General features: G+C 35.9%; 1 protein-coding gene across 3 annotated transcripts in view; it reads left to right on the top strand.

The window, feature by feature from the left end:
• Positions 1-25,519, top strand: part of LOC137396182 (phosphatidylinositol 4-phosphate 5-kinase type-1 alpha-like) — a 62,168-nt gene extending 36,649 nt beyond the window's left edge. The window contains exons 15-23 of one of the 3 annotated variants that reach the window (XM_068082335.1): positions 6,020-6,079; positions 10,225-10,320; positions 13,113-13,221; positions 16,146-16,342; positions 19,347-19,436; positions 19,572-19,683; positions 20,275-20,329; positions 22,313-22,343; positions 24,648-25,519. In XM_068082335.1, coding sequence (XP_067938436.1) covers positions 6,020-6,079; positions 10,225-10,320; positions 13,113-13,221; positions 16,146-16,342; positions 19,347-19,436; positions 19,572-19,683; positions 20,275-20,329; positions 22,313-22,343; positions 24,648-24,901 — 1,004 coding nt within the window. In that variant the 3' untranslated portion in view covers positions 24,902-25,519. The remainder of the gene's footprint in view (positions 1-6,019; positions 6,080-10,224; positions 10,321-13,112; positions 13,222-16,145; positions 16,343-19,346; positions 19,437-19,571; positions 19,684-20,274; positions 20,330-22,312; positions 22,344-24,647) is intronic. The other 2 variants (XM_068082336.1, XM_068082337.1) reach the window with 2 other exon arrangements.
• Positions 25,520-25,606: the final 87 nt, after the last annotated feature.

Genomic DNA, 25,606 nt, shown 5'->3' with positions numbered 1-25,606 from the left:
AATGTAAAGTAACCGCTATATTTTTTCAACTGACATGGCAGGTGGAGAACTGGTTAGAAACTCATCCGCGCATTGGTCATTTGCGTCGTCTGTTACGAGAGCCACCTATCGGTCAAAGTTGCATTCTTTGGACAGACACGACCGCATCAGACAATCGTCCAGACGTTGTCTGAACAATTGAAAGTTTAGGAAGAGTTTAATCCGAAGAGGCGAGGGTCAACTGTATACCTGATCTGTTATTCGCTCCTTTGCTACCTCTCTATCTGAAAACCAGTTTACAGAGTTGACCATCAACTATAAACCACAGCTGTCAGAGAGCGAGAACCTGCTTAAAGGTTGACTTGCAACAAAATTCACATCACAGTTATTTGATATCAAAAGATTCACCATGTCTTACTCTGTTGTGTTGTAGGTGCAAAATATATGGAAATGTGATTACAAGCTCTTAAAAGCTAAAAAACGCACAGTCAATCGCAGCCACACGAGACCACCGTAGTTTGGATTCTCTTTCCACAGCGGCTCAAATGTGACGTAGTTGTGGTATATGGTTTCTGTTAACACTTTCATGCAACCTTATTCGTCGAAATATTTTTACAAATATACTTCACGCATTCAATAAAACCATGTCTATTGTTCTTACGCGTCTGTTTTATCGTCATTGTAATGCTGTCACTTTTAGCAGCGGTATCTTATAAATTACCGTAAAAATTTGTTTAATTTTTTAATCTTAGCTCGAAGGAGTACATATCATTATCTGATAATCATGACGAGCCTGTTGGTCACCGGTGATAATCCAAAAGTGCTGCAGAAATTATTTGCGAAGTATTGGGTCACATGATCAGATTACGACTTGCCGATTACACCAAGCCGAAACAAAACTGTAAAGTAGCGAGCATCTATATTTGATACGGGCTCTTCGGTAAAACCCGAAGTGTTTGTCATAAACTAGTGCTACGATAAGTTTTATATTGAGCTTTTTATTGGCCTTTCAATTCACAAGAGAACATCACGTGACAAGACAATAACCAAACTGTAATGACAACGTCAGAGAAATAAACAGATTCCAATCTACGGCGGCTTTTCGTTTTTGAGCTTTTAAGAACTTATAATCACATTTCCATATATTTGGCACCTACAACACAACAGAGTAAGACATGGTGAATCTTTTGATAACAAACAACTGTAATGTGAATTTTGTTGCAAGTCAACTTTTAAAGTGGCAATATAAATAATGAGCTCACATCTTTTATATCTTTTCATTCCTATATGGTAGGTTTTTAGTAAAAATCAGAGATAGCAGTACAAACTGGTCTGCGAACTGAGTACAGTTTAAATACATCTATCTCCAAGTTAACAAATTTGACTTACATGTTCTTTTCCCATTCTGCGTACAAATATGGCTAAAATAGTACATTGAAGGAGTAAACATTCATATAAAGGATATCTTCATAATGTGGAACGATAGCAATTGTTTCATGTTGACTGTTGTTCCTGTTTGTTACATAGCAAATTTGGGATAAAACTATATAGTTCGTTGAATTTTTGTCTCATAAATTATACTGAGACTAATATGGGACTAACATGTACCAAAATAGATAATTTTTGGTAATATAAAAATCATGCAATCTAATGCGACTCAACATTGATATGAAAGCATTCAAAGTACTATCAACATAATATTATTGTATCACGTTATATGTATAACGTATTGTTATACTAAACTACAGTTGATTTTCTTCAGAATTCACTAGTTGTGATACTACTGTGTTTTATCTTATGAAAACCTCTCATCTATGCAACCACATCCTAAGTGAACAAGAAAAACTGTAATATGAAAATTGACCAAGATATAGAAATTCGGTGATCAAGTGCGCCTTAGTTATACCTTACTCGTATCAAAGTCGACAGTTTTGTTCTTCTACGTTCTTCCCAACCAGAACTTCAAATATTCTACCTCTTGTCACAGTGCACACTACGCCTCTGCCACCAACACCTGCCAGTTGCTGCCATGCGTGCGACTCTCGCTAGAGTTCGTAAATGCGTAGTATAAAGCCTGTCAGGATAACGAGAGGGCTGGCATTTAGCGGACCAAGGGCGCATGTGTGGGCCTTAACAGTGTTATAGGTTCTGGTTTCATTGTCAAAGAGAAAATCTGGTGTTGCGAGATGTGAATTGGACAATGTCGTCTTCTTTGGTCGAGCTATGTGCTTGTTTTATCACATCTTTAAAGATTAACTTGCGCAAGGTTTTTGTAGATTTTATCAGAAAGTCGAGATTGTTTATCACTTGCGATTGTTTTTGAAGTTTGAGTTGGTCCGACTGCCAGGATGTTTCAATATTTGAAATCTACAAAACTTAATTGCGGTTATGATTAGGGTTATGATTGTGGTTTGGTATGAGTGTTTTTACTGCGATCAAGTTTGTCGATTTTATTCTTGAAACATTTTAGCAGTCAGATCATCTCAAACATTAAAAACAATCACAAATGATGAAAAAATACTTTACTTTTTGGTCGGATCTACCAAATTTTGAACAGGTTTCTCTTTGAGAACGTTGCAACCAAGTCTGGTTTGTTTACACTGACAACCTTAAAAGGTTTGCTCGAAATTGTAAATACATTTCATGTCTCGTGATGCCAGAAAGCATTTGGTTTGTCGTGGGCAGATCTTATTGTTGTCTTATTCATCAGCTTATTCACCTTCAGTTCACGCTTTGTCGTAAGCCGCTTTGCTTTCACTAATGAATTGGAGTCGTCGCTCCATTTTCTACCAAGCCTGATTGCCGAAATATGAGATTGAAGCGATACAAAACATATTGCTTTGTCCTCAAGTTTCAAATTGGTACCACTTACAGACTTACAGCAGTTGAACATTTTTAATCTCAAATAGTTTTTTCTTTTGATGATTTATATTTAATAAATAAATTATGTATTTCTTCACTTATTTTTAGCCAGTTGCTCAACAGATTATAAGCTATACAAAGAATTAGGAATTGGTGTAATCAGTCAGCTTAGAAAAGTTGTATAATTTCATTAACTTGTATAATTGCAACATAAAAAAACATAATAATAAAATTTTTTTTATAATAATAAACTTGAAAATTGTTTAAAAAAATACAGCGAGCAAAACGATAGCAAAACTAGTGGGTTTGTATAAAAGATTTAAGTCGAAAAACACAAATTATTTTGTTTGAATTGAATTGACAATGGAATGGCACAACCATAGTGTCCCTAGTCTAACACCTTTTATTAAAATAATTCCTTTAGATATACTTGTACCATAGAGTTGTATTGTGTGTAGCTTATTAAACCCACAAGAGCTAGTTAACATTAGTGTCTTCTCTCTCTCTTTCCCTCTTTGGGTGCCATATTGAGTCCGAAGAGCTTTGTGTGGAGCACAGGCTAGATAGGATGGTTAGGCTACTGCAATCACTTTATCTATTGATCATATTGAGTCTGTTCACTCGGAATAGCTGATGATTTTTACTATAACTGTGTTTTTTGATATTTCTGTTTAGTACTTTAGTTCAACAAAGAAATTTACTTGGAATGAATTTGATTGAGCTTGGTAAAAGAATATAAGCCTGTAATGGCATTATTGGATCAAAAAAGTTTTTATAATTAAAATGGCTTTATGCATGATTATGCCTTTGTAAAATAAATAAAATAGCAAGTGTGAAGAATTATTTAAGTTTTTTAAAACGGAAGCAAATTTTCTAATTTTCCATTTTTTAAAAATCTATTTTTTTAAAAGATAAACTTAGCTAAACCCAACAATAAAGCAGCTAAAACTATTTTATTTATATCCTCAAAACAGTTTTCAATTTTACACATAGACTAGGTGAATGCCTGGCATTGCATTGGGGATAAAATAATTACCCGATGAATTTGAGTAACTATCTCGTAAACTAGTAGTCCAAATATTTACTAAAACAGTAGCCATGTTTGAAACCAGCTTAATAATCGTTACTGCGTATAATCGTTACTTAATAATCTCCAGCACTTCAAGTGTGAGTATTTCAGCCGGTGTAATGAATATAATCACAATCCTTCATTGCAGCGGTCAGCTCAACGATTGTAGTGTAGTGGTTTAGATCGCTGGTCTTCAGACCTGAAGGTTTTGAGATCAAATCTTCTGCGGAGTGGATTTTTCATTGCTCCAACTGTACTCGGGGATGATAGACCAACAAAAGACAATCATTTAGATTTATCTTCGAATCTCAAAGTCTGTGTGTGATTCGGTTTGTCCAGCTATAGCTATTAAAATTTCTGAGTAAAATTTCTGTTTCATGCTGGATTTGATATCAGTCAGTACCTCCCGTTCATCAGGCAAATACCTTAGCAATTTAGCTACGCGAGATTGATGGATTCATTGGGCGATATATGTCGCTATGTGGGTGCAAATTTTCATACCGCTCAGCGGCGGAGCAATGCCATTTTATGCTTGCTCTCACGGCTCTTATTAGTAAGTACTCGAAGTACTAGCTTACTTAAATTAGCCTTTGGCAATGTGCCACGCTAATGGCAAGTGGCAGGAAACTACATTACCTGTCACTGTTTATAAGCTGATTTTTAATACTCGTGCAACGCCGGGCATTCCACTAGTATGTATATAGTAGAAAATAAGAACTTTTTCTTTAGCATGGATGCGCTGGAAGTACTCCTGACTACTTTCTCGCTCAAGAACAGTCAATGACACTGTTGAGCCGATGTTTGCTGACAAAAAGTCAGCTAGCTTTTCCCATCATCTGGTTTGTTTAGATAAGAATGCGTTGCATCAGACGCCAACATGTGCTCATGTCAGTTGGTGAGCCCGGTTTGCAAGACATGATTAACTAGCAGCTAAAGGTTTAATGTATCAAAATCATGAAAATATTACATGTTATACTACACAATTGTCCCTAAAGATGACATGTTACCTCAAAAATTATTTTGTCATTTTTGGACCTTTTTTCAAATTTTTCTAAATTTTTTTCAGTACTATGAAAGAATTGGTGTGATTGAAATATTTATTTCCATCATTTGGTTGCATAAATCAGCAACTGATATATTATTGATCAAAAACATAATCAACTGGGTGATGATTGTTACCAAAAACTGCAACCCTGGAGTTTATAGTGTTTTATAATGCAAACACTTTCTAGAGCATCCATTATAGGTGAACAAATCTCCTTTTAAATTTCGCATTAATTGTTTTATTTGAATCAGTCTTTTGAGGAAATTATGGAAATTTTGACAAGCAAATAGCGAGTTTGCAAAATTTTAGAAACTGAATTGATTTAATACAGTTAAACCACATATAGTAATATTCTATTATAATATATTATATTAGTATTATAAATTATTGTATAACACATACTCGCTTGACCACTCTCTGGAATTGTTTGCAAGAAAAACCTTCATTCCTTTTCATAGAATTATAAATAAAATTCTTTGGAAACTATTTCTTTGCTCACAAGATAGATGTATAATTTTGTAATAATATATATATAATATATATTTGTATAATATGTATTAATTTTATTTACTTCGGTAAATAAAGCTGTTTAAAGAAAACTAGACCATGACACAAAAACAAAACCAAACTATAGTAAAGTAAATTATGTGTATTGAAATAAAAAGCCCTTTCGCATAACGCTGTTTTTAATGTAAATTGGCAAGATGTCGGCATATAAGAAGGTATCACCGTGACTCTTAGTTTCATCTTAGCAATAGATTAAATAAAGCTATGACTCAATACATAGGTAGGTCCGAGTGTTTGGTAACTTGAGATTGGAAGGTAGACCAGGCTATATACTTCCATTACATTGGTGGAGCTTGATTGGTCGCTTTGTTAGACCTTTGATTTCTAACAGCTGACAACCTGGAGCATTTGTGCTGGCACAATCATGGTTGCTTCGGGTGGAAAACAAGCGAGCGGTGGAGGACTGATATATTGTCAATCTCTGTTAAATTTGTGAATCTGTTTTGTGGGGTACGCTTCTTTACTTGTCGTAATATTAGTGTTTGTTATTTTGTTAGTTCATCATATAAAAAAGGCTCCGGCACTCCAGCAATTGCAGCCTGGCCACACTTCATCAGGTATTGTAATTCTTGTAATAAGGGAGTATCGCTTGTGTGATGTACTAATTTTCCGGGCTCACAGGCTATGTTTTGGCTTTCAGCGGTCTAACAACAAGCCTGCTGCGATTCCATTTATGATAGGTTTCAGATTTTTCTCTTTCAACCTCATTTCCTGTCTTCATGGTTAGATACTAAAAACGCGTTGCATTTCACACATTGCAATTGGTAAGAAAGGATATTTTTGTTTTTTATTATACAAATACTCTATAACATCTCTCTACCGAAAAACTTGCTAGCAGTCATGTTGTGTAACATGATCACAGATCATGAACCAACTATAGCCTTTTTTGATAATCAGCTTGTAATCATTAAATTTGAATACTTAGCTAACTAATTTAGCTATATTATGGAATTGAAAATGCTTGGCATAGTTAGCTATAAATGTACCCTAGGACACTTATATTTCGCTAGTATTTAGTTTCGTGAGTAGCGTACAGAGTAAAATTTCGCTGCAACTTAATTTCGCAGCTCCGATGAGTACGAAAATATAGTGATGTGAAAATAAATGCAGTGGAACAAACATCATTAGATTCCTCAAGTTCAGTTCACCGATAAGAAAAAAATTCAATTTGGGACTAGTTTGTAACGGTGAACCGCAGGTAGAATTGTGTGGGTGAGATCGGTAATGCAATTTGATCGCTTGCTGCCATTTGTTTCTTGGACTGTCAATGAGCAAAGCTATTTAATTTCGCATTTTCGCTCGTTCGTTATGATAGTTTAGTTTCGCACATGAAATTTTCGCCAGAGGATGACTCCGCGACAACGCGAAAGTTAGATGAGGCAAATACATAAGTGTCCTAGGATAGACGCAGCATTAGGACACGAGTAGACAACTCCGCCAATTATATTTTTAGAAGCTAGTGTTGAACCACTGTTATTCTAACATGTGTCAATATCTGTTTCTATAGCTTCTACCTAACAGTACAACTAAAATGGACTTACACATTATTTTAGTAGATTTTATCAGAAAATATCAATATTTTTCTATCATTTGCGATTACTTTTCTTGTTTGATGTGATTTGACTCCCAGAATTTTTAAAATTAAAATTGTTCAAACTAGATCGCAGCAAAAACGCTCAGAAGAAAAATATGTGCAAAATGACGTTGCTAGGTGATATTATTGCTGTAGTTTATATCGGATGTTGCGTCTGAGTCCCAGCGTTATGCATCTTCTCTGTCAGTCACTTTGCAACTGTAGATGGCATAATTGCGCTTTCATTTGATCTGGGCATTTTAACTGTAATAAAGTTATGTTGACTTTAATCTTGAAGCATCCTGGCAGTCAGATCACCTCAAACTTAAAGAATAATCGCAAATGATAGCAAAATATTCTAATTAAATCTACAGATTTAATCAGAATATTTTCATTATTAATCATAGATTATTAAATAAAAATTTGTGAAAATTCATTTTTAATAAATGTTTAAATTTATCCTTTGTCCTCATATGATGGTAATTTGCACGTTCTCTCCGTTTTTCAACTCGAGTCCCTCTTTAGTAAGCTTTGAGACAATTTCTTTGCTTTGAGACGAGTGAGAGCTGTCTACCTTTCACAATTTATTTATACTTTCTCAAATTTAAGGAAGTCAGTTAGATTTTCCGATTTTCAACTGGTGCTGCCTTGCTTATGACAAAATTACATCCAACCTTGACCTTTACTGGTTAATGACATCACACAATTTATATGAATCATAGTTTTATTTTGTACAGGATAGGCGAATGCATGCAACTACTAAACGCACTAGCGCATTATTTTGTTTATCCAAGTAATATCTGTTTGATTAGCATAACTCGGCCTTTATAGCTGCTCCATTTAAACTTTTTTAAGGAAGTCACCCCATGGAATAATCCAATTCCTTCCAGCCCTTCATAATTCTCGCTCTGTGAAGTCATGTCACTTCATATTTTCGTGTTGAAATCGAGCTTGCCATCTCCTTCCTTCAGTCTAATTTTTATACTCTTGATGATAACATTTTACGACTTCTTTCTAACAACCTCACGACACCGTTCATGCTTTCACCAACTATTTCATTGCATGTATGTTTTGCATGAATGGTGTACGAGAGCAGTGTGCCTTGTTACAGCAGTACAGTCACCAACTAGTAGAAAAAAGGTGGCACAGCTGATTAAACAGTAATATACACTCTCTGAATGAGTGGTGTTGTATCTCCGGTTTGCTCAAATAGCCCTAGATTGCTTCATGTCTTATTTTCGATGTTGCGTAGGTTGTGCAATTAGTCGAAGTAATTTTTTATTTAGTTGGAAAATACATTTTTAAAATGAATTTTGAAAATGTGCGAGTGTGCTTTGTGCAAACAAAATTGACCAATGATGTGCAAGCAGTGCGTAAACCATCCAACCAAAGACTAAATTGTTGCGTCTTGTGATAATATAATGCTTATACTGGAGACACTGATTGGTAAACCATCTACTCGTACAGGATTGGGATGCAGGAGTTGTTAGACAGTAAAAATATATTTTATATATGCGTGTATATACATATATACATGTATACATACATAAGTGTATGTACATATGTATTTCCTTTATTTGATCATTTGTATGATTTTGATCTGACAAAAATTTATTTCCCCCTTCTCCTCCATTGTGTGTTTATCTTTCATCTGATTGGCTATTTACTTATGACGCAGAGAGTTATTCAACCAGTCATATTGATGTCATTCGTAAGTGTGTCTGTAGATCGGGCTGGGAGCACTCTTATTTCTAGAGTAGTGCCAGGCGTAGGTGTCTAGCAGCATGTCTTAGGTGATTCATCGCTCTCTGGATTGCTCTATGGATTCTGGTCACGTAATTGTCTGCACCCTAATTTCTACTGCGAAATTTCCCTGTGTTAAATATCAATTTGTGTAGGCGCACCGGGTCAAGGCTGGACACTCGATTTCTTTACAGAACTTTCTAGATTTATCTTTATCTTGGAGGTTTTTGTCTGTTTTTCTCACATTTTCCGATAGTGATTTCACTATTTCACTGGCCAAATTTATTTGATTTAAAAGTGCAATTTGCTGGTCTAAAAGCATGCTTTGCAGCATATGATTTGCACATTTACCGCGACTGTTTCTCAGCGTCCATCTTACCTAAATACGTTCTCGATGCCAAACATTCAAAACGCTTGAAAAGAATATTTGTGAAAGCAGTTGCGAGATTCACCACCAACAGTCATAGAAGTTGTAAAGCATTTTATCAGAGTAGCGTATACCACCGCCTGAAGATATCTACATGTATTTAATCTTTCTAATTATGTTTGTTGAGGTAGCTTTCCCGCCGTCATGTTGAATAGGGAGAACAACTCTCAGTGGTGACTACTGTTATTGAAGACTATCTTCATAGAGTTCAAAACAGTTTAATTGTTAATATCGGTGGAGTTGTTAATAACTGAGCCTTTCGAACATTTTCATGAAAAACTCCGAATTAAACCTATTGGCTCTATTTAATCTAGAAGTTGTTCATCCTTGTTAGGAAGGATAGACAATTAACTATTTAAGAGATGTTACATAAATTACCTAATGATCGTGTTTAATGTGTAATCTTTCTTTCTTTGGCACTCTTATGTAGATTGTAAACACCTCTGTCAACTAATATCAAAGTCTCGACAATTACTTCAACTGTCTTTAGACTTTGCAGTAATTCGTTGTTCTTCTAGCTACATGTATTCTAGATAGTATCGTATGAGTAAAGTTTAATTTTAGGATGTGACGAAGGGCGGAGGCCCTTTCATCTGTTAGTCAAAAAATGGTAGCATGCAGTAGCACATCAGTGTAGTGGTTAGTGTTATCTGCAGACGTTGTTGTATATATCAGTATGGAGTACGCTCTGCATTGCATCTGCTAGACTGAACTGCATGCTCGGTGTGGTGACTCACTGTCAGGTAACAGTATGAGTCACGCGTTTAAATTAACTCCATAGTCACTCAAACGATGGTTATCAATGAAATGTTTCTAGAATGACCTTTTTTCATATTGGTAAGCAGCCCCAATCATTTAATTGTATTTTATATCAACCATTTAGTGGAACATTTATGATTTGGACAAGACTTTCTCCTTGTTAGTTTTTCTTGCTATTCAATGCTTTGATATGTTTACAGCTATGCGCTCTCCTTCAAAGAAAAAATCGGCAAGTCGGCAGCGGTCTGTGACCGATCCTGCTGGAGCAACAGATTCTCCCGTCAGCCCGGCTTCAGGTAGGTCTTTGCTTGGCTGCTAGTCACTTTCCATGTAGCATCGTCATCATGCTGATGCAACGTCGTCTACTGCTGAATCACTCTCTCATGTCATTAAGTTGTGGTGAAGTTGTCTCTTATTTTTAAAAACCTGCCATATGGTGTCAGCTAGATTTAGTGGAAAACAGTTTGTAGCCGAAATGTAACGCAAAAGCAATTGACTGATTTATATTATATTTTTATTCTTTTACTTTTATTTGCTAATCTTAGTTTATTTGAGGTCAGGTGGTCTACTGGCTTGCGACAAGCTATGGGAGCTGGTGCAACCTGTGCTCTGTATTCAATGATTGGTGATTGGTGGTACCATTTAGCTCCTAGGGGCTTGTAGGGAGAGACTGAACGTCATGGTATGTTTGAATGTCAAAGGTCACATGGGGGCCATGTTAGTCTGTGTCAGGGGGCAGCAACTACCCTACAGGATGAAAATATTCGTTGGTCATAAAAATTCGCGGTTTCGCGAACAGTCAATCTCGCGAATTATTAAATTCAGTGAATAATTAGTTCTATTTTTAATCACAAGAGAGAATAACTACTGCATCAAATTGAAAACTAGTCGCTAGCCTAGTTTTTAATGTAAATACTAAACGTAATTGAGTTCCAAAACTTTTTTAAAATCATTGCCTGAGCTTTGAGCTAACACCATAGGCAATGCATCACATTTATTTACAAAATTATTCGAGGTTGTCACAATATATGCAGAATGGCGCCATCGCGAAAATAGCCGCGAGGCAGAAGTACTAAACGTAGCCGAGTTCCAAAACTTCTTTAAAATCATCGCCAGGCTTCGAGCTTTATTGCCATTGCGTCAAACTTAACAAAATTATTCAAGGTTTTTACAAGTTATTCGGCATGGCTTCAGCATAGCAAAAAAGCTCTCCTAGTCTTTTTACATTAGAACCAACTCCATCAATCTCTAATACCGAAGTCAAGGACGATCATGATTCTGATCCGGACATTATGGTATGTATTTTATTTGCACTGCAGATACGTTTTTCCATAATCAACTGCATTAGTTAATTCTTTTGTTTAAAACTGATCGCTTTCATCAAATACTTCAGCTATTGTTTTTGTACTTCCTCAACACTCGTTAATATTTTTTCTTTTTTGTGTTTACTGCAGATTGAGAATGAAACAACCTACTCCGATTACGAAAACTAGAGACAAGTAGTAATATTCATCAAGGCAGGAATATTGGCAGATAGGCAACCAGTCAACCTAAACCCCTTCATCGACAACAACTCCTTGATATCGCTGTAGCAAACATGATTAAATTATATATTTTATTTCATGTATAGATATATTATAATTTATTACAAACTTGAGTGTACAAATAAAATATTTCAAATACAAATAAAATTTTACAAACGATGAATGGAGTAAATAAAAACAGTTTAGTCCATATGGCGGTTGTCTAGCAATAAAATTAAACTGGTACTCTTGATATGTGAATACTAGCGTGTAATGGTGCTTTCTGACAAGTTATTTTGGTAATAGCAGCGCTGTCACTGTCTTGGGTAGATGTTAAAGGCGATTATTTTGCTACTACATGACTGGTAAGGAAGTTATCATCAGAACTCTCCTCGTGGCTTACTATTACTTACCGGCAAAGTTCTGCCGGTTGGCCAAAGATTTGTGCTCGTAAAGGCGTTTTTGTTCCTTTTTTAAAAACAGATATATTCTCCTCGTAAGTAGCTGCGGTCACTTCTACCTCAATTTCCAGACCTCCCTGAATGATTGGTGGTCTTCTAAGAATGACATCTACCACCCTTGCAATCATTGTTCTTCGGCGTATGATGAAAAATCTCTCTCTCACACTAAAACAAATAATGAAGCAGTAGGGATGGAAAAAATTAGTATTGCGTTTTACCGAAGAACCAAAGTAAAATTCAACTAATTTAGTAAATGTAAAAAAACTCATTACTTACCACAAGTTGTTGGCTTATCAAAGGCCTCCAAAGCGATGAATATTCGTGAAAACCTCTGGACACAGCAAATATTGTTTACCGTAGAATAGCATGATCGCCTCGCAGTTGTAAACTAAATATAAACCGGAACACGCAGTGTGCGCATGCGTAGGAATAACTCTATTACTAGCCGCAATAGAGTTAACTTTTCCTAGAGAGTGGCAGTTTTCAGCCCCGAATAAATTCATCCGCGAATATGTATGAAAAGACAATTTTCGCGAAATATAACTCCGCGAATAAATTCATCCTGTAGGGTATACATAGAGCTTAGATGAATGGACTTATTTGCTGATCAGTTACTGTAGTAGACCATGGATTGACCATTTTTGGTCCGGCCTTGCTGCTGGTAACCCTCCCTACCAAATGTATGCTACTCAAAGTGCAAAAAATTATAAAATCTTAAACCATTTATAATAGTGTTCATGATGTAGATTTCAAGGGTGAACAACCTTAATAGGATTTTATCTATGTGAAGCAGTATTATTGCAATAATGATAGACCTTTTCAGAAATGATGGTGTGTTGCCTCTCCTTGATGAGATTTTCAAAAGCTCTTAGTTTAATACTATAGCAAGTTTTATCACACTATAAGAATGCACCAACATGCCAGCCAGAGCAGTTGGAAAGATAAATTAAACGCTGTATGACTCCTTCAGCTTGTAGCACCGAAGCATACAAGTGCAGATGATTAGCAGTTGTCTGTCCTTGCTAACAAGAGCGGACAACTTCTAAACTATTTAGATTTAGCTTGTAGTAAATTGCAAAATATTTGTGGGATGTTTTTATGCAGATGGTGCCTTGCTACATAGAAACAAGCCTGATCTGATTCCACGATTCTCCTCTTCCAAAGAAGGGGTCAGTCAGTTGAGTGAGTCTTCTAGAACATTTGACCCTCAATGGTGAGCATTTAGCCACGCCTCTCCCTGCTTCTAATACTCCGAATGTGTTACATTCGAATTAACACAGATTTCTCTTGGCTTGCATGTTTTTTCTTATCAACTTAGATGTGGTTAGGATCCTAGTATAGTAATCATTAATTTTTACAGACCGGCGCTCATGTATTTGAAAATCCGTGAAGCAGAAACTAGTATATATATATAACTAGTAAATATACTGTCTACTAGAAGTCACTAAAGGTTTTTTGATCATATTCATCTCGTTAGACAATTTTGGTGGTCGAAGCATGCACGATGAAGGGTGGAATAAGCACTTTGCACTTTTGCACTTCACAAAATGTAGGAGGAAAATGGGGAACCGTGGTGACTGTTATCACAATAACGCTTGCGTAGGAACCTTACTGAGGCAGAATAAATAAATATAGAATAAATAAAGATTTATTTATTTTACGTATTTTCGTTTATTTTTATTGATTTTCTTTAATTTTGGATTTTTTAATGAATACCTTTTAATAGTACTTTGTGAAGTACTTAAGCCACGAAAAGTAGATAATGAAATAGTGAGGAATTACTGTATGAGCCAAATCAAACTTCCGGGTGCATTAATGCCTTTTATAACTTGAGTCTTTCTAGAATGTTCTCTGCCTCTTCGATTATAGCTTCACAAGAAATGGTCTATTTTGTGCCATTTTAGTAATAAACGTAGTAGATGTACATGTATGTTTTAATGGTAGATACCGTAACACCTCTAATCGAACGCCATAGCAATATATTTTTCAATACTCCTCTATAGTGGTGGTCAAATAGAAGTGGTGGTCAACTAGAGGTGGCGTTCAAATAAAAGCTGGTGCTGTACGTTTCAAATGGCTCATCAGAATTTTGGAAGACAAATTTAGCTCATTTACGGACGAAGCGAGTGTTACCTATTTTTGCCCTCTCTTTCTGGTGGAGCGATATTAACCCTTTTTAATCTGCTAACTTAGCTCCAACTTGTCAAATATCACTCAATACATATGCATTGGGAAGCCAAGAAATATCTCTACCAGTTGCTATCTATTGCGTGCAATTAACTTGCGATGATATTATAGCTTGTGTCCTTGCTGCTTTGCAGGAAGAACACAGGTTATAATATCAATTTGTAAAATGACAAATTGTCATGTTTTTCCTGCCTTGTAGGAAGGACATATAACAATTTGAAGAGATATTTTTTTATTTTATATCTATATTTAACAATGTCGCATAAAAGCTCATTGCATTCATTAATATGCTTGCTAATTTGCAGCCGAAACTAGCTTTTTATGTGCAAGAGAAGAGGAGTTACAAACGTCGATTCATTGTAAGATCAGATAACCGCAATAATGCTACCAAATAATATGCTATGCATCCGCAAATTTATAAGTTATATAACAATAATCTATCAAACGCTTCAAATATATATTCATGAATAAGTGACATAAACGAACCATTGTTATTGTACATGCCAAAACCAAAATTAATGTTCTTGAAACAAAAATGTTTGCATCATTTGCTCGGATAGCTGCGTTCTGATCGCTGCTTTCAATAGAACGTACATATTCTGGTTAGTTGATGCATTCCACAATATCTTCTTGCCTCAACTCTTCTTTTACACGGCTGAACTTTTTTGGACAATGAGAAATTTAATTGTTATCGATGTAATTGATTAATTATTAATACGATTTGTGAACACTTTTCTTCTGATCACTTGCTGTTATGGGTTCGTAAAGATCAAAGAAGGTCAGAGTGGCGGTCAAATAGGGTGGCGTTCAATTAGACCAGAGGTCAAGAACCTTTTTGACTGGGAAAGCCACAAAACCCACCTGTTTCAAAATTTAATTCTAAGAGAGCCATATGTATATTTTGAATCTCGAAAACATAAAATGGAAAAGGAAGACCAACAAATTTAGTATGCTTGAGCAATTTTAGAGTATAAGAACACTGAATTTATTTTGAACAGCATCGTGATAACAAAGATATTATGAAAAATACTTCTTATTATTAATGCGACTTCTGATGCTGCATGCTTTTGCTGATAGCTTTGTGGTTTGGTTGATATATGGTGAGGCTCAGTTTTATGCAGGCATTTAGGCTTCCATCTGTTAAATGTGATGGCACGTTCGTTTAAATATTCTTCATGTGTTAGGATGACTGCTCGCATGCATATGTAGAGCCAAACATAGTCAAAACGTATAGCGGAGTACAGAAAGTACTATAAACTCTTTGCGGTGCGCGCCACATCAAATAGTTGCATGTGAAAAAATATTTTTATTAAGTAGAAATTATTTTTATTCTGCTTATTATTATTGTAATTTCAGCATTATTTTTTATTATTATGGTAATTAAACTAACAACAAAATTATGGATTTTTTTTCCAAAGAGTTTTATTAAAGAGCCAGATGAAATCATCAAAAGAGCCACATATGCCTCGAAAGCCATAGGTTCCCTATCCCTGAGTTAGAGGGTGGCGCTCTATTTTTTAACCCTTCGCTCATAGTGGCAATTAAATAGAGGTGGCGGTCAAATAGAGGTGGTGGTCAAATAGAGGTGGCGGTCAAATAGAGGTGGCGGTCAAATAGAGGTGGCGGTCAAATAGAGGTGGCGGTCAAATAGAGGTGGCGGTCAAATAGAGGTGGCGGTCAAATAGAGGTGGCGTTCAATTTGAGGTTTTACCGTAACTCCTTTGGCTAGAATAATTTTCTATATGTGTGTAGTCAACTTGACTGTATTCTTACAATCGCTTGTCAACTTATATCTGAGGTCAGCTTCAGCTTTGCTTTAATGTAAAACAAGAAGTGTGCAGTAATCTGGAAATTTCTAGTTTTAAAGTCTGGATGATCTAATAGACTTTAATGTAAAAGTTGTCTTCTCCATTTTGAATACACGATCCCCTAATCATCGTGCTTTTCTAGGTCAGGCACGACGATGTCATCTACTGTTGGTTTCAATTCATCCAAGTCGACCATGTCTACAGTCATGCACTCATATTCTGAGACGCAGTCTAAGGAGCCATTGAATGAAATTCGGGAACAACTTCCTCCCCAGAATGATGATCCTCTTCCACCTTACAGCGAGCAGCCACCTACTATTATCACAACTGATTATTCAGGTACTCTCTTCACTCAGTATTTAGGAAGTAGATGTTGAATTTAGGTTTACACCAATAGCGTACTTGTCTCTGACCATTTCAACATGCGAACATTGCTTCTTATGCCCCGCAAGCTCTGTACATATATAAGTCTCAATGTTTGTTGGTCTATCCTCCTTGTGTCCAGTTATAGTGATTCAAGTCTAGCGATGAAAAATCCTCTTCTTCTTTGGTCTTGATCTCAAAACCTCTGGGTATGAAAACCAGCCATCTAAACCATTCCACTATGATGTCCAACTGACTGGAGTGGTAATTGATTGTGATGATATGCATTACATCGGGTAAAATACTCACTCTGAAGTGCCTTTGGTTATTATCTAGCGCGGTTGATCATAAGGCTACGCGTAATGATTATCAAGCAGGCTTTAAACACAGCCTTTGGTTTTAGTACAGATTTTAGTACAGAAATGTGTACTAGTGCTACTAGTACATATTTAGAAACAAGCTCGAGTAACTTACAGGTAAGTTAATCAAATTCATTGGGTAATTATTTTATTACATTTGGCTAGTTTAAGTATAAATCACACTAGCTACAAGAAATAGTATTATGAACACTTGTGAAAAATTATTGATCTGTTCTCATTTTCATGCAGTCCTAGGGCTCATCATGTTTATATTGGCATGTTGTTGAGTAGTCCTCACTTTACAGTATAAGACAACTCCAAAATATATCGACGAAGTTCATTCTATTGCATGTTCTTGTTAGCTAAGGGTTCACTCATTGAGTGACTAGCCTCAGCCCCCTAATTGGAAGCATTAGGAGTTTGGTTATCTCAGCTTTTGAAATGTCTAGGGTTTTATAGCGAAGCAATTCTTTTTGTTATGTTAGGATTTTGTTCATGGCCAGGAAGTTTTACTAGTGGCTCGATTGAATTATCTATATTGTTGCTGTCGAATTTATTATTATTATTATTATTTATTATTATTGTCGCTGTCGAATTGACTAATGCCAATCCAATACATCAAATTACAATCAAATCTTTACGTATAATTAGTTCAACATGTAAAGTTTTTCAATGATATAGAATTTAAGCCAATAGTTGACCTTACACCCAAATTAATTTTCAGCATTCAAAGTTCTTTTTAGTGTAGCAGTTTCGTAAGTGAAAATGTGGAGGTTGATGAAAGCTACAATGAAAACTTAGAAAATATAAGAACAGTATTATAGAATATAAGCCAAGTTTAATGTATCTCCTATAACTCTCATACTTGCATATCTTGTGTCTCTGAGGGGATATAACAATAACAACCACTTTTTGATAGTTACTTAATTTTTTTATACACATTTTTTATTTATCAACTGCATTTGTTTAAATATCATGTGTTTTTACCTTTAGATTTGATTTAGGAGTTTAGTTTTTGGTCGTAAAATAAGTTAAATGCATTATATTGCATATAAATATATAATAATATATATATTTATATATATAATCAATAAAACAGACTAACTTCAGATAAAACACTTTATTACTATTAGTTTCATGATTGGTAAGAGCAATCTTCAGATAAAGTGTTGGCACCAGTTTTGGTTACTTATATACAACTGGAACTATGGAAATTACTAAAACTTCATAGCTGGAAGATTATGGATTCATAGAAGCATTACGTTTTAAAATTGGGCAGTAGTTTTAGTAATTTCAATAGTTTCAGCTGTATATAAGTAACCAAAACTGGTGCTAACATTTTATCTGAAGATTGCTCTTACCAATCATGAAACTAATAGTAATAAAGTGTTTTATCTGAAGTTAGTCTGTTTTATTGATTTTATATATATATATTATATACTTATATATATTATAATATATATAAATATATATTATATATAAAAATATATTATATATATAAATATATGCATATAGAAATATCAACTCCAGCATGTGATGGTTTTAGCATAAACAATATATGTCTGTCACAGTTAAATTGTATGTTGTGATTTGATATTATTCAAAGGAGCGTTTGAGCAAGTTTATATGTAGCCTAGCTAGAGAGTTTTTTATCTCTCACTGGATTGGCATACATTAAAGGCTGTATGTGGACATTTGCAGTTATTCCTTGTGATTAGGAGTATTTAAAACTCACACTAGAAATACCAATTAACATTGAGTTCTGTCATAGAAGCACAAATGGGATACAAGTGAAGACAACTCTAAGAAGCCCACATGCTTTCCATGCAGCTATTGTTCAAATCGATAGTCCATAAACTTCACTATCAGCAAAAGTTAAACGATCCAGTTTATTTCAAGTTAATCATTTAGAGGGTCACTCACGTCACATTATAAAATATTTCATTAAAAAGTTTAGAATCTTTTAATTGTTTGAGATTTTGTTGTAAGTTATCTGACGGCGAGCATGTTTTAAGATTACAATCGATAAAACTTCACCCCAATTAAAACACCCTGAAGAAAGATACGTTCCCAGATTTCTCCAAAGATGATGTCAATAGTTGTGCATATTGTTTATAAGTGATAAATATACAGTCTCATAGGCATCTGGTAGCTGGTACTCATATGTTTACAAAGCATTTTGGGGGAAACAATTGGACTAATTCTAATGCACCTATCTGAAACATTTATAACATTGTATCTAAGGTTATATTTGAAGCTTTATTTTAACAACCACAAGCTGACACAAAATGAAGTGTCCGAGTATAGAGATTCGCTGCAACTAGAGTGCTATTGCTGGTGTCATTTTTTGGGAAGTATTTTTCTTCTGAGCGTTTTAACCGGGGTCAAGTTTTGTAGATTTTAATCTTAAAACATCAAGCCAGTCAGATCACTTCAAACAACAAACTGCATCTCAAATAATAAAAAAGTATCAATAATTTTTGAAAAAAAATTTCAAATTTGATTTTTTAAAGATTTAATAGAAATAATTCTATTCATTAGCTCAATAATGGAATAGGTAATTTAAAATGATTTATAGTTGAATTAGCGCGTAATTATTTTTCTTCATTTGATTTATTCAGGTGGCGCTAGGTCGAAACAATATGCCTCCAAAACAACCCTGGAAGTGGGGGCCCATCCAGGCCAATCCAAATCGGCCCCGTCTCTTCTAGGTAAGAGACAATGTATAAATGATGATTCAGAGTCTTATGCTTGTTATGGCTTGTATCATCGAACAAGTGAACACTCTCTATCTTTCTCATTCCCTTACACTCTATGTATAGTCAGCATGCAAATTGCGTTTCTAGGTGAGCAGAGTGAGATGAAGTCAGCGTTAAGGAGAGACATACCAGATAAAGACTGCAAGAAAGGAGTAAGGTTCAGTGCTTCGCAGTCGGACGAAGAAGATGAGGCTGAAACGTGAGTTGTCTTTCCTTTTTGTTGACTTTCTTGTGTCTTTGTTGATGGCCTTTTCTTTTGATTAAGTTCATTTATTTTCACCTTATTTTGTTTGCTTTCACTTTCATTTCTGTGCACTTTCACTTTGACTTTTGGAGTTTCACTTTGACTTTTGGAGTTTCACTTTGACTTTTGGAGTTTCACTTTGACTTTTGGAGTTTCACTTTGACTTTTGGAGTTTCACTTTGATCTGCACACGCTTTTAATAAATTTGTTTTAGTTTCACTTTTAGTTTATTTCTTTTTGTTACGGCTTTCTTGTCTGTTTCCTGATGACCTTTTGACTTTGTTGTTTGCTTTATGCTATCCAATATATGTTCGGCATCGTTGTAGTTTCACTATCACACTATCACCATGGTCATGCTTTCATAGGCTGCTCTTTGATTCTGTGTACTCTACTGTCTTATATTGCACTTACCATGCTTTCCTGACCTATCTGTTGGCTCTGTTGTGTAATCAGGTACAATTGTTCATCTAGTTTCGCTGCAGGTTGTCAAATTAGTGTTAAGTATCACGCTGCCACTGCTAATATGGAAGTATCTTTTACTTGCAGTGACTTACTGACCCGTGCCCATGGCGTTCAGACTGTCGCTAGCCTCTCAGAGGATGTAAGTAATTTACTTGGAGTTTACTTACCTCTGTTTAAGGAGTGCTTCATGTTTCAAGAGAAATGTTTCATAATTTTTTATCACAATAACAATGTGGCTGATTATGTCTATGGTATATCTATGGTGTAGATCTATATTTGTCCACTGAAATACCACAGACAATATCTATATTTGTCTGTGGTATTTTGAATACATCTATGACATTTAGCGCAAACCTATAGTATTGGCTAAATGTCATCTAAGGCATCTATGGTATGTCTATGGTTGTCTGTGGCATGTATGGTATGTCTATGGTATACATAATTATGACATGTATGTCTATGTATGTATATCTATGTATGTATGGATGTATGTCTATGTCAGTATGTCTATTATATATCTAAGGCATATGTGGTATGTAAGGTATTTATGATATCTCTGACAGCAATGGCATGAGTATGCTATGTCTGGCATTTATGTGTATAGCCTCATTACTTTGTACGGCAACTTAGGTAAGTAGTGTGTTGACCTCCTCTGTATTCTAATTGCCATTTCTAAGTGATTTACAGATGCAATTCAGTTGATAAAATCAATTAGATATTTGTGTCTCATTTGTATAATTGTTATTCCATTACTGCTAGATGTTAGTGAATAAAATTTGATACCAAACAGTCAAAGGTAATTAGAATATACAGTAAGCTTTGGTTATAGAAGGCAAATTAGGATATACAGTAAGCTTTGGTTATAGAAGGTAAATCCATTCCGAATTCCTCTTTATATGTCAAAATCATGTATTGGAGAAAATATTCTTATGAAATTATGTTAATAATTCAATGTACAAACAAAGTCTGTTAAAAAGCAATAATATGAGAAAAGAGGTTTTTATTATTTTTTTCACTAGTGTGGCGTGGCGCACGAACAGATGTGTAATGTCAGCTATGCTCAAGTTTGTTGGTAGAGTAAGTGGTATAAAAATGCTATGTAACTTACTTTAACTTTCCATTGATATTCAATGTATTTTGAATTGACATACATGCAATTTATTCATTTTGCTCTACTTTAATTTTTCAATTTTCGCCAGTTTATTCGTTTTAATTTTCATGTTTTAAGAATTTTTAGTGTCAAATGTCAGAGATTTTGTCGTATATATCGACAAATTTGTGCTGAAATTTATTATGTATGTAGTCGGGGCTCTATTTGTCTTGCTTTATAAGTAGAATCTCAAATGAGACTAATGTCTGTAAACCAGTCGTGATAAACAATCGTAGTCAGCCATTGGTTGATTGATAATACCGGATTGTTGGTAATTATCACAAGGACAATTTGGACGACCCATGGTACTTGGTTACCAGACAATAAAATCATTTTTTGTAAAACCTTTGGACGACTCCCATTTTTGAGAAGTGGTTTTTTTCATCACCCACCAACAGCAGAAAGTTTCTCTGTGCATATGGCCAGTACCACAATATTTACCATAAAAAGAGCAGTGTCTGTCTGTTTGTCCGAAACTGCTGTAAGATGGTAGGGAAAATACTGCTTCATACGGGATTTAAACCCACAACATTTCGCTTGGTAGACGGACTGACACCAATCGACCACCTTTAGGTGTTTGGGCATAGTTGTGCAGTACTTGTTTTATCAGGAAACCTGAGGTCTATCACGGCATACTGGGTCTACTTTAGTATAAAATTTCTCTGTTTCTTTATGCATATACCCAATACCACTGTTTCATTTCGATGTAAAACAATTTTAATTTAGCTGTTTCTCTGAAGTTTCTTTGGTTGGGTTATGTTAAAGCATAAATCTTATTTGTCAATTCTGTAGCTGGAAGAACAGGTATGTGCTACATGGCTTCTCTTCCTTTTTGCTTGTCTTGAGCATCTCTATTTGTTATGGTTCTATCCAATACACTTCTTGGATGGGCTGTTGCAATATATGATTGGCTTGTTCCAGCATGTCTCTGCGGCTCTACATTGTGCTATTTTTTATGCTATGAATTTACAGGAGTACAGACCTTTGAAACCACTAGTTGCAGGTATAGTTTGCTTTCTTAGACTACATTGGTCCTCCTTAGAACGCCACTAGTCTAATCTGCTGCTTAACAAGTCATGAGTAATGGTTCACGGTTTTGTGTAATGCTGCACCAGGCTATTTCATAACTAATATATGCTTCACTTGCTTTGTGTGACGCGGTGAAGTTCACGTGTAGATCTGCGCTGGTATCACAGAGCGCTGCATGGCTTATATGTAGAGCTGCACTGGTCTCGTGAAACTATGGCTTGCATGTGTTTTACTGCACTGTCGGAGTGCTGTATGGCTATGGTTAGAGCTGCACAGGTCTCACGGAGTGCTGCGTGGCCAATGGTTAGAGCTGCACAGGTCTCACGGAGTGCTGCGTGGCCAATGGTTAGAGCTGCACAGGTGTCACGGAATGCTTCATGGCCTATGGTTAGAGCTGCACTGGTCTCGTGAAGCTATGGCTGGCATATGTGTTTTGCTGCACTGTTGGAGTGCTGGGTGGCCTATGGTTAGAGCTGCACAGGTCTCACGGAGTGCTGCCTGGCCTATGGCTAGAGCTGTGCTGGTATCACAGAGTGCTGCATGGCCTGTGTAGCCCTGTACTGACCTCGTGAAGCTATGGTTGGCCTATGTGTTTTGCTGCACTGTTGGAGTGCTGCGTGGCCTATAGTTAGAGCTGCACAGATCTCGCGGAGTGCTGTGTGGCCAACGGCTAGAGCTGCGCTAGTATCACGGAGTGCTGCATGACTTGTGTAGCCCTGTACTGGCCTCGTACAGCTATGCATGGCTTATGTGTAAAGCTGCACTATTCTCATGAATCTATGCATGGTACAATGTATATGCGTAGCGCTGCATGGTCAATATGCAGAGCTGCACTGGTCTCGTGGAGCGCAGTATGGAATAACTCGTGCTGCACTGTTGGAGCACTGCATGGTTTAAGTGCAAGGCTCCATCGGTCTCACAGAGTGCTGCATAGCCCATGTATAGAGCTGCACTGGTCTTGTGGAGTTCTGCATGCTCTATCGGTAGGGCTGCATGGGTCTTGTGAAGCTATACATTGTATATGTGTAGAGCTGCACCTGTCTTGCAGAGCACTGTATTGTCTAAGTGTAGAGCTGCACCGGTCTCACATTTGACTGCACTCATCCATCAATTTGTGCACAAATCATTTTTTAGAGTCCGTCTGGCTTTGGTGTGCAGCTATAGTTGCCTTTCTTAATCTGCATATTAACAACTGATCATCACTAACCCTGGTCTCCTTGGTTGTGTGGCTTTTACTCACCTGGGTTATTGGTAAAACTAAATTGGTGTAGCTCAACCACAAATACAAAAATGCACACTTTTATTTAGGCGGAGAAATATTCCAGCTTGTCAGGTGCCTCCACCCTCATAAGTTTGTTGTAAAAAGCTTTCACCGCTTAAAGATATCAAAAATCCGTTTGGTGAATGCATGGCATTCCATGAAGTTGTGCTGTTGCACATTGTTTGGTTCCGGTAAAGAGATTGATGGGGCTCCTCTTACTCTTGCTGTCACTGTGAATATGATGAACTTGTTGTATCTAAAATCAAGTGTTACACGAACACTTGATTTTGGCGAAATACCAACAACTGAAGGATGACACTAGTAGCAGATAATGAGTCCGTTTTTCAAATGTTCTTTCAACTTTTGCCTTACATAAATGTACCAGATTAGTTGATTTTTATTTCAACTGTGAAGAATAGATTTGAAGCTTCCAAATTGTTGAGGTCGATCGGTATGATCCAAACCACATCATGGTGACTAAAGGAAGGCTTATGACTAGCATGACAGACTCTGTATATACCATTATTAATGTAGTTGGGAATGGTTGTCTGGTGTTGAATTGCAAGCGGTAAATTCGGCATAAAATCTTTTCTTTTTTCCTCTCATACGTCCTTGTACTTTCAAAAGACTAACACATTTCATAGACATATGTATAGATGTGTAATAGTTCTATGAATAATGCTCATGTATGCTTGTCCAACCATAGCTCAAAGATGTGTTTGTCGCTGTAGTTATTTTATTCTGTGGTGTCATTTGTCTGCAGGAAAAACATACATCTTGGATGTAGAGGTATGCACCGAGTATCGCTGAGTCCCTCCAATATGAAATCCCCAGTTTAATCACGCCTTTTCGTCTTTTATGTATATTTCTTATCCCAAATTTTCATGAACTGTCCAATTGTAATTTTCTTTGCTAAGATTTGCTTCTTGTCATGTCCAAAGCCTGATACCCAGACGTTTTCCAACTTGTATTTAAAAAATAACATGTTTTTTCCAGTTTATTCTTTCATACTTGTAGACATACCTTTGACCAAACCATCACCAGTTGATCCAGATGAAGTTGAGCTAAATTTGAAATCTGACTTAACCAGCCCTGTGCTAAATAATGGCCACCCGATATCCAGTGAGAAGACAACTTCAAATGGAACTTCTCCACTTAGGGATGATCATAACAGTTCTTTAAAAGAGCTTGCAACAGGTGTTGAAGTTTCCAGTAGTGAAATTGATATGAATACTTCTCTGACCAATTCTAACAAGGCTTCTGAGCATTAAGCAATCAGTGCACAGAATGCACACGCATTGGCTGAAATGAACCGGGTAGCTAATCCACATCTAGATAGGTAGCGCTTTTATAGGATAGCGCCTTTTCATTTGTATTTCCTTTCCAACATTCACAAGTTATTAATTACTTTCAATTCTCCAGCCGATACAGTGCTGGCCATCATACTGTGTTCAACCAAATATTGGTACAATAATCCATAGGCTTATTTCAACTCAAGAGTTGTCCTCTTTTTGGGAATGCTCCGAATTTTATTGAGTTTTAACGTAAATAGGAAATTACCTTGAGATTAAGATAGCCAATGTATTCATATTATGCTGGACTACTTCCGCCAATGTCTGTAGTTGTCTTCAGCAGTTTATATTGCTCATCGATATAGTCTTACAGAATTATGTTAGCATGTCATATTTAAAACAGTTGTCATCACAAATATAATTTAAATGTAACAAGCTTGGAAGTGCTATGAAAAGTTAGCATATCCTTGAGATATACTCCAAGATGAATACTCACTCCACGGTCATAGTTGCACTCTAAATTAGTTAGTTGTAATCACAATTAATGTTTGACATTTGGTTCTTCCAACTCATCTTTGAATAAATATATGGAAAACAATAAAATATTTTTCATCATATAATTCTAAAATTAAATTTGAGCAGGCTAAAAAAGAGATTTTAGCAATACATAAATATCACAAGGGC

The sequence above is a fragment of the Watersipora subatra genome, chromosome 5 (genome assembly GCF_963576615.1).
Source record: "Watersipora subatra chromosome 5, tzWatSuba1.1, whole genome shotgun sequence".
NCBI lineage: Eukaryota > Metazoa > Bryozoa > Gymnolaemata > Cheilostomatida > Watersiporidae > Watersipora > Watersipora subatra.
The sequence above is the reverse complement of the archived record's forward strand: the minus strand, read 5'-3'. Positions and strand labels throughout refer to the sequence as shown.